Source organism: Salvelinus namaycush, chromosome 26, assembly GCF_016432855.1.
Source record: "Salvelinus namaycush isolate Seneca chromosome 26, SaNama_1.0, whole genome shotgun sequence".
Taxonomy (NCBI): domain Eukaryota; kingdom Metazoa; phylum Chordata; class Actinopteri; order Salmoniformes; family Salmonidae; genus Salvelinus; species Salvelinus namaycush.
The window spans coordinates 27,833,862-27,842,444 of record NC_052332.1 but is presented as its reverse complement, the minus strand read 5'-3'; the positions used below and the strand labels follow the sequence as shown (position 1 = coordinate 27,842,444).

The following is an 8,583-nucleotide window of genomic DNA, read 5'->3' as shown; positions in this document are numbered from 1 at the left end:
CATGACAAAAAAAAAATACAGTCACCCAATATAAATCAGGAGAAAAGGTGCTGAAAAATCACCCAATTTATTTCATTATGTAAACAAGGCAACATTTCCTAATACATTCATAAACAAATGACTAGCAAAAGTACTTCAGAAATACTAGAAACGAATCCCTAAAACAAAGCCAAAAATCTAGTTAAACACCTCAATATGTTAAGTTCCAGTTCAAAAGATGATTGTTGTGACAAGAGCTTAATGCATGTCTACAAATCTTAAATCCCAAACAGATCACAGTCCATTTTCTTGACTTCAACAAGTCTAACAATATCTCCACATGTAAAATATTTCTGGGTAGAGAACATTTCTAAAGTACAGTACAATTATTTTATGCCCATATTAGGAATAGCATTTAGTTCTGCATTAACAATATATAACTGCATTCATGCAGTGGAAATACTTGATTTCACTCAGTAAATACTCATAATAGAAAAACGATTTGATTCTACAAGACTTTTCGGTCACCTTAAACATGTATGACTGATTGGGTGATGGTGCTTTATCTCTAAAGGACTTTGGTGTTGGCTGGAAGGGTTGGAGACTCAGGGTGGCTCTTCACTTAGGCCTGCAGACCCAAGGAGCGGGCAGTGTTCATGACATCGTCTCTGGTCAGGTAGCAGCCACACAGTTGCCGCAGGCCTGTGAAGGACTCCCGGCCATGCATGACACGCCAGTTATCAACGAAGAGAACCTTACAGAAAAAGAGGGAACATATTTTTTGTTTAAGATTTTGTAAGACCACCCATCACCTACAGCTTAATCGTGGTTTACAGTTAAGTGTGGGATGTCCCCCCCCCCCCATGTCAATATCTTGCTCAACTGATCAAGTAGTGCTAAATCCTTTGTCTCGATCAATGAAAAGGCAACTATTTTTCCTTACCTTTCCAGGCTTCAGTTTGACCCACAACTCATTCTCCGGCTTCCTCAGCTCTGTGGTCAACTCTCTGTGAGCCACATACCATCGCTTGACAATGTCATGGGGGATTGTGTTTATGACTGCACGGTCGTAGTTATTGTATCTGTAAGACAGGCGACCAAACAGAAGGTGATACCATATTAATACTCAATATCAGATCATATATTCATAACATTGATCTCAAAGGAGATGGAATAACAAGTTTTGCTGCGTATGAGCGCCAGATCCTGAGCCTTCCACTAAGAACCTTCCAAAGTGAGTTAATTTGTATTGATGGGTGTATAATTTTTCAAACGCATACAACATTGTAAGTTAATAGGTAACCAAGACTGGTTAATGTAAGGTTGTACGGCCAATGACGTTGGAAGATATGTTTAAAGCAAGACATTCAGGGAGACATACACATCTCAAATTACAACAGATTGGTCATACCGGATCATGTACACCTCATTGTTCCAGGGATACACGTTGAGCACAGGGCCAATGCCGATCATGTGGTTACGGTGGTCACTGGCATTTTCAATGTACTCGTGCTTGATAGGAACCCGTGCTAGCAGATCAAAGTTCTCAGGCGTCTTCTGGAGCACTTTGTCAGCAGAATAGAATCCATCTACAAGTAGTGTCCTTCCTCCTGTTCCCTCATGCCTAAGGCAATGGAACACTTGGATCCTGCAAGTCAAAGTCAATGGCATCAAAGTAAGTCACATGTTATTATGAAACGCCCAGTAAGTGGCTATTGCCCTGTCATTTGATGGGAGGCCAAGGGAGAGCTTAGTTTCATGTTGTACTATAACTTATTTTATCAAGATGTCTGTGGCATAGCAATGTGCGTCTGGCTTGTGTCTTATCAGTTGAAGAGATTCTCCGGTACTTTTGTATACTTTTAGCCAGTAGTTCAGAAAGTAGCTCTCACAAGCAAAAAGTGGTCCCAGAAAATGGCATACCATATCACATATGTGCACCACATTGCTCTCGCTCTGCTGTGTGTGCGTGCGTCTTTCTAGCGGTCACTCAAATGGCGAAGGGCTAAAGCTCATTGGCTAGAACTCAAATCGCTAGTAGCTGGCCCACGTGGGGGAAAAAGCAGGGAAAATGACTTCCAGAAAACAGCCCCTTTCAAACTAGGGATTTTGTGGCTAATTGAGATAAGTTTTTTATTTTTAATACATTTGCAAAAATGTCTAAACCTATTTCACTTTGTCATTATGGGGTATTGTGTGTGTAGATTCCTGAGGATTTTAATTTATTTAATCAATTTTAGAATAAGGCTGTAATGTAACAAAATGTGGAAAAAGTCAAGGCGTCTGAATACTTTCCGATGGCACTGTAGATGTCTAAAGTGTGTCTTTATCTGAGGAATCTCAACCTAACCAATATACAGATCAACATGTGTACTGCCTTGCTACTTTGACCTGACATGATCACTCCAATACAGTTCAAATAACACCTATCCATGTGTGAACATCTAAATACTTACCCACATGGCTCCTGGAAGTATGAGGTGTCTGTATGACGGTCCAGTGCCAGTTTGGTGTAGGCAGTATCTCCTCGGGAGAAATCGGATATCAAGTTCCACATCTTGCCATACATAGTCTCCCTAGTAGGAAACAAGAATGAAAACACAAAGTAGAGTCAAAAGTGATACCTAAAACATTATACAGTACAATAACAATTCAAATAAGATTATAATGGCAACTGTGATCCAAATAGTGAGTGATATTTAGTTTCTTTGGGGTGTCAGGAGGGCAATTACTTCTGATGACCAAATATACTCACTGGACTAGAATAAGAAAATGGCCTCATCTGGCAACCATGAGCAATGCATTTCTTATAACACGCTGCTTCCTCCCTCCCTCCCTTCCCCCCAAAGTAGAGTCCAGTACAAAGAGGGATTCGTGCGCTTGCTCAGGCGTTTGAAACTTCAAAACCACACCACCTGCAGAGTCCTTAATGAACAGACCTGGTGGATTAATGAGGACAAAGTACCTCTCCTTTCTCACTACACTGTCAAAGTGCAACAATGCCCATTCTTTTGACAATTCCACCCTCCATTCCAACTGCAGAGAGAAGTCTGTTGTGCATGTTAACTTGACAAACGTATCAAAGTTGATGTTAAGGAAACCAAAACCTTCTCTGTAGCACTGTTACTTTGCAAAACAAAGAGTGTAAACAAGCCAACCCTGATAAATATCAAGCTTATTTAATGCTCCCCCAAAAATAGATATCTGGGGTGTTTGTTCTCATTCCTTATTAAATAATCCCTCACTAAAACCATGCATGTTTCGTATGCATTGTGGTGGGTGGTATGCCATTACCTTTAAGCCCCCTCAACCCCACCCCAGGCAATCACAGAGGGGCTTATTATACCTGATGAGGCTGACCCTCTGGGTAAGAGTCTCTGTGGCCTCAATAGTCGGCGGGACACCCTCCACAAAAGCAATGCCGTACAGCAGAAAGCCCCCAAGGAACTTTTTCAGTTCATCATCACAGCTCATAAACATGTCCCAGTTAGCAGAGGGCACCTTGGCACTGGTATAGATGTCAGAGTTCCAGATGATGTGTGGCTGCATGGCACTCTGCTTCTGTACCTCATAGCTGTTCTGAGCCAGCCAGTTCAGGTTGTACCTTGTCACATGACCATCAGGCCCTGAGGTAGACAAAACAAAGACAATTCCATCTATTATACATTCAATAACTGTTAAAAAGAATGGATGAGTAACAATAGGTGCATAGATCACAGTTCTGCCATAAAGAAAATGGGATTGCGGTTCACTGTTGAAAATGATCAAATGATAGGCTTAACTACTGGCATGGATTTAGAGTTCTTGACAACATCAAACTGACCTAGATTCAGTACCTCACTGAAATGTTCAACCGATTGCACCTTGAGTAAGTGAGAACGGTTAGTTTAACCAATGCCTTGTGAAAAGATGTACCATTGTACAAACATGTAATTCAAATAAAGCATATGGCAGCAATATCTGCAGTACATTACAACCTTTTTTCAAGAGTCAAAGGTCTCCCCAAAAGATGCTTGTTTTTAAGAAGATAACTATCTCAGGTTTGGCAGTGGAGAAGATCATTTTTAGGCTAGGCTACTCCATAATGTGGGCTTCCAACAGGGTCTAAAAGGGAGGGAAAAAAACAAGCTCAATTCTTCACTTTAGTTCCAAAGAAAACTGTTTCTCATGCCAAAACCAACTATAGCTCTTCATTTGGAGAATTATTATAAAAATAAATAAAAAATCTACAACAAATCAAAACAAAGAAAGCCACCTACTGTATGTGATGTGAGACGAACTGGGTAGAGAATATTTTCCATCCCTCAGTTGGGAAAATAAATCTTTACACCAAGACTTACATGTGAGGAAGATATTCTCATCATCCACCCTGGTGTTGGCAGGACGTATGTTTAGCTCCACATTTGCTGTATCCAGGTTCCTCTGGTTGGTCTTGCTATTGAAGCAGGAGGCAGATTGGCAATGATCCCGTAGCCACACATAGGCAAAGTGCATCACAAGCCCTCCATAGCTGAGCTCTGCCAAATCAAAATGTCAGATTTACAAGTACATATTAGCCTATAATGTAAAAACTGGCCAATTCAAGTGTGAAGTGCCAGTTCCAGACTAGGATTTACTATGTAAAATATATATACACAAACACAATAAAGATACATTATGATGTCATAGCCTATAGGAGGGTATATTAAAAACAAGAAAAGGAAGGCTGTTGGTATCTGGCACTGTGGGTCCTGCATGAAGACTGTTGGTGTAGGCGCCTGGACATACAACACAACATCACAGTGAAGTCGGCCATCAGGAGACTGAAGGAGCTGAAAGACCAGTAGACTGTTACTGGAGGATCAGACTGTCACTGTTGTGTACAGTTTGACCTGGACACTGTGTCGAACATCTACCACAATAAAAAGCAGTGTAGAGTGAAAAAAAAAAAATGTAAATAAAAAAATAACAAGAAAAGGGATATTCCTCATTGAGACCTGCTGAGTCAAGAGTGGCCAAGTGGTCCATCCAATAAGTAATTTTTCCCCATCTCCTCCCTCATTGTGGTTGCGAATGGAGCTCTTATACTCACAAATCCTTGTCTTAAGTTCACGTTTGGTCTTTCTTATCCACATAATAAAAATTCACAGGAACACTTAAGGAGATACACAACATATTTTGTTTTACAGGTTATTCTACCAAACCTTTATCCGCTCACCCAGATGGGGATGGATTAGAGTTCCCGCTGATCATGGCATAACAGTGAATGCAGTTGTGACAAGGGAAATTGCCATCAGGAATGACAGACATGAAATGTGATGTTTTTTTCTTAGGCCAATCATTCTCTTATCTTCATCATTGTAATGACATGTTTGAATAATACAGGACTAGAATAAGATGAAGATGGCTTTTGCTTCTCTTTATGAAGATTGAATGGTTATGGGTCTGTAAATAACTGCTATAGCCTATCGCCATTGCGCATTCTCCCCACTGGGCAAAAACTGGTTGAATCAATGTTGTTTCCATGTAATTTCAACCAAAACAATATATATATATGTGATGACATTGAATCAATGTGGAAAACTGATTGGATTTGCAAAAAGTAATCAACGTAACGGCATGATGTTTTTTTCTACCCAACTTTTAACCTAAATCCAATGAAACTGACATGTTTTGTTGATTTCACATTAGTTGACTACTCAACCAAATGTAAATCAAAACTAGACATTGAACTGACATCTGTGCTCAGTGGGTCTCTTCTTTCAAAAACTCTTGAGTTCCTTTGGCTGCTGTATTTAAACATTCAAATGGACTATTACAGGGTTCCCCAACTGGCGGCCCTAATTTGGCCCACGGTTGGTTTTATTTGGCCCCCCAAGAGTGTGCAAAGCTGTCATCAAGGCAAAGGGTGGCTACTTTAAAAAATCTCAAATATAAAATATATTTTGATTTGTTTAAAACTTCTTTGTTTAATACATGATTCCATATGTGTTATTCTATAGTTTTGATGTCTTCACTATTATTCTACAATGTAGAAAATAGTCAAAATAAAGAAGAACCATTGAATGACTAGGTGTGTCCAAACTTTTGACTGGTACTGTATATATTAAAAACATTTGGGACATAAGACTGTAAAATCACCAAGAAAATCAGCTATAAGTGATTTTAATTTAGGAAACCTGTTCAAGTATTCCCACTGATGGGTTCTGACTTGAAAATATGAAATATCCTTATTCATGTCCCTGAGGGAGTGGGGGTAATGTAGAATGTTCACATTCTGTCAGAACGTGTTATTGTTAGACATCAGATATTCGATTGGAAGGAGAAGGGCCACAGTCTGGTACAAGTCAACAGGACAGCAGAATTTGGGCTGAGTTCAGGTCAAATGAATTGAGACAGAACATGCATCACTAAAGTCCTGTCTAGCAACAGAGGTGCATTGGCTGTTCAGATGTGTAAGGAGGAGACTCAGCATAGAAGGAAGGGTTATACCAGTGCTTGTGTGAATATGTATTTTCAGCTGTCTGACCCATTGGGTGAATAAACTTGGTTTGAGCGTTTCATAGTTGTCCGTCAGTTTTTACCCTGTTATTTAGAACCTAACACCATGCATAACAGAGATGTCATTGTACACAAATGTAAGCAAGGTTTGAAATGATGTTAAAATATATCTGTTTGGGCTTCTTGAGGTCAATTTAGTCTACAAATTATTTGTAATCATGTTTCGGTCCCCGACAATCCGCTCAAGAAAAAAATATCGTCCCACGGCTGAATCCAGTTGCTGATCCCTGCCTGGTCTATTAGTATAAGAAATGCCCCCCCCCCTCCAGTCAACAATCTATTCTATTGTAGCATTCAGGGGCGGCAGGTAGCCTAGTGATTAGAGCGTTGGGCCAGTAACTGAAAGGTTACTGGATCGAAACCCCGAGCTGACAAGGTAAAAATCTGTCGTTCTGCCCCCGAACAAGGCAGTTAACCCACTGTTCTATGGTAGGCCGTCATTGTAAATAAGAACTTGTTCTTAACTGACTTGCCTAGTTAAATAAAAGGTTATATTAAAAAAAATGTAAGCTTTTCCTGGGACGCCACAAGCGCTAAGGAGAGAGGCCAGCGGAGAGCAAGTGTGTAATGCGCAAAAGTGAAGACAGAGGCGAAGTTACATGCTTATGAATATTAACATATACATTTTAGTCATTTAGCAGACACTCTTATCCAGAGCAATTTACAGGAGCAATTAGGGTTAGGTGCTCAAGGGCACTGGGAGGGAATTTATTACTTTAAAAAAGGTGTAGGTTAGGACATATGCAATTATTATTATTATTTGTGCATGGCAGAAGTACTCAGACACCTTGGATTTCTTCACATTTTATTGTGTTACAAAATGGGATTAAAACAGATTAAAATTATATATTTTTTGTCCACAATTTACAAAATACTCAGTCAAAGTGGATTAAAAATTATATATTTTTTATAAATAGAAAATTCAGCACTAAAATAGTAATTTCATAAGTATTCAACCCCTTCGTTAAGGCAAGCTTAAATTAGTTCAGCAGTAAAATGTGGCTTAACAAATCACATAATAAGTTACATGGACTCACTGTGTTAAATAAGGGTTGACATGATTTTTTAATGACTAACCCTTCCTCTGTCCCCCATACATACAACATATTTAAGGTCCCTCCGTCAAGTATTGAACTTCAAGCACAGATTCAACTACAAAGACCAGCGAGCTTTTCAAAAGCCTCAAAGAAGGGCAGACACATATGGAGCTGTATTCAAAAACAGACTGTCTAGAGCAAATAAAATGTTAATTTAGAGTTTGGTAAAGGGCTGATAGAACTAGTCATACTTACCAAGGCAGTCTTCCTGAAGCTGCCAGTGACAACTCGTCGATTGTGGAGCAGTATGCTGCCAACGTCTCACTTCATTCTGGGTTCGTATGAATCCAGAGACTAAAGGAGCCCGTGCTTTCGATATGGGTTGCAAATAGCCATTTAAACGGCACAATATCCGAGCCAAAGACATTGTCTGCTAATGGAAAATAAATGTAGATGGAACACTCTTCATGGACAGATTCAGAACACAACTATACGTTATTTGATCGAGTCTGACATTGACTCCCGCACAAATGATAATTTCCCCATCTTAATTGCTGTGATTAATAACAAATCAGCTTCTGTTGATCTGATCATGCAATACTCACACACCGGAGCTCGTGTGGATTCCAGTCAGTTGTGTTTATGTAGCTAGCAGCACTAATTACTGTGACCTGGAATTAAGACTTCTTGGACCTTCGATGAAGCTACATTGACAATCGATGAGATAAATTATTAAGCAAGTTAGTTTTTCCCAAGTCGTTTATATACTTTGCGTGCTAGCATTGCAGGATAGTACACTTTGGACACGTACCTTGTTGACGCTAAGAACCGCTAGTTAGCAACTACCAAAGAGGTACAATAGCTATCAGCATAGAGGAAGAGGCGAAGCGAGAGGATCCACTCTTCTTCTTCTTCTTCTTCTTCTTCTTCTTCGATATAATGGCGGTCCGCAAACCAACGTTAAAGGTATATGCCGCCACCTACTGTGCTGGAGTGTGTGGTCAATCACGGTTTACAACATTTCTAA

At 39.8% G+C, this 8,583-nt stretch overlaps 1 protein-coding gene across 6 annotated transcripts; it reads right to left on the bottom strand.

Moving 5' to 3' along the window:
* Positions 1 to 31: 31 nt before the first annotated feature.
* On the bottom strand, positions 32 to 8,469 carry LOC120021565 (trimethyllysine dioxygenase, mitochondrial-like). Of its 6 annotated transcripts, none has more exons than XM_038965356.1 (9): positions 8,368 to 8,469; positions 8,162 to 8,260; positions 7,812 to 7,989; positions 4,320 to 4,496; positions 3,326 to 3,605; positions 2,436 to 2,555; positions 1,391 to 1,627; positions 923 to 1,061; positions 32 to 733 (listed from the first exon to the last, which is right to left on the bottom strand). In XM_038965356.1, exons 3-9 carry the CDS (start codon positions 7,981 to 7,983, stop codon positions 602 to 604), a joined length of 1,257 nt encoding a protein of 418 aa, XP_038821284.1. In that variant the 5' UTR covers positions 7,984 to 7,989; positions 8,162 to 8,260; positions 8,368 to 8,469; the 3' UTR covers positions 32 to 601. The 6 variants fall into 6 exon arrangements, with proteins under 6 accessions (XP_038821284.1, XP_038821286.1, XP_038821287.1 ...); XM_038965358.1 differs by having other exon boundaries at positions 7,812 to 7,986; XM_038965359.1 differs by having other exon boundaries at positions 8,166 to 8,260.
* Between the last annotated feature and the right edge of the window lie 114 nt (positions 8,470 to 8,583).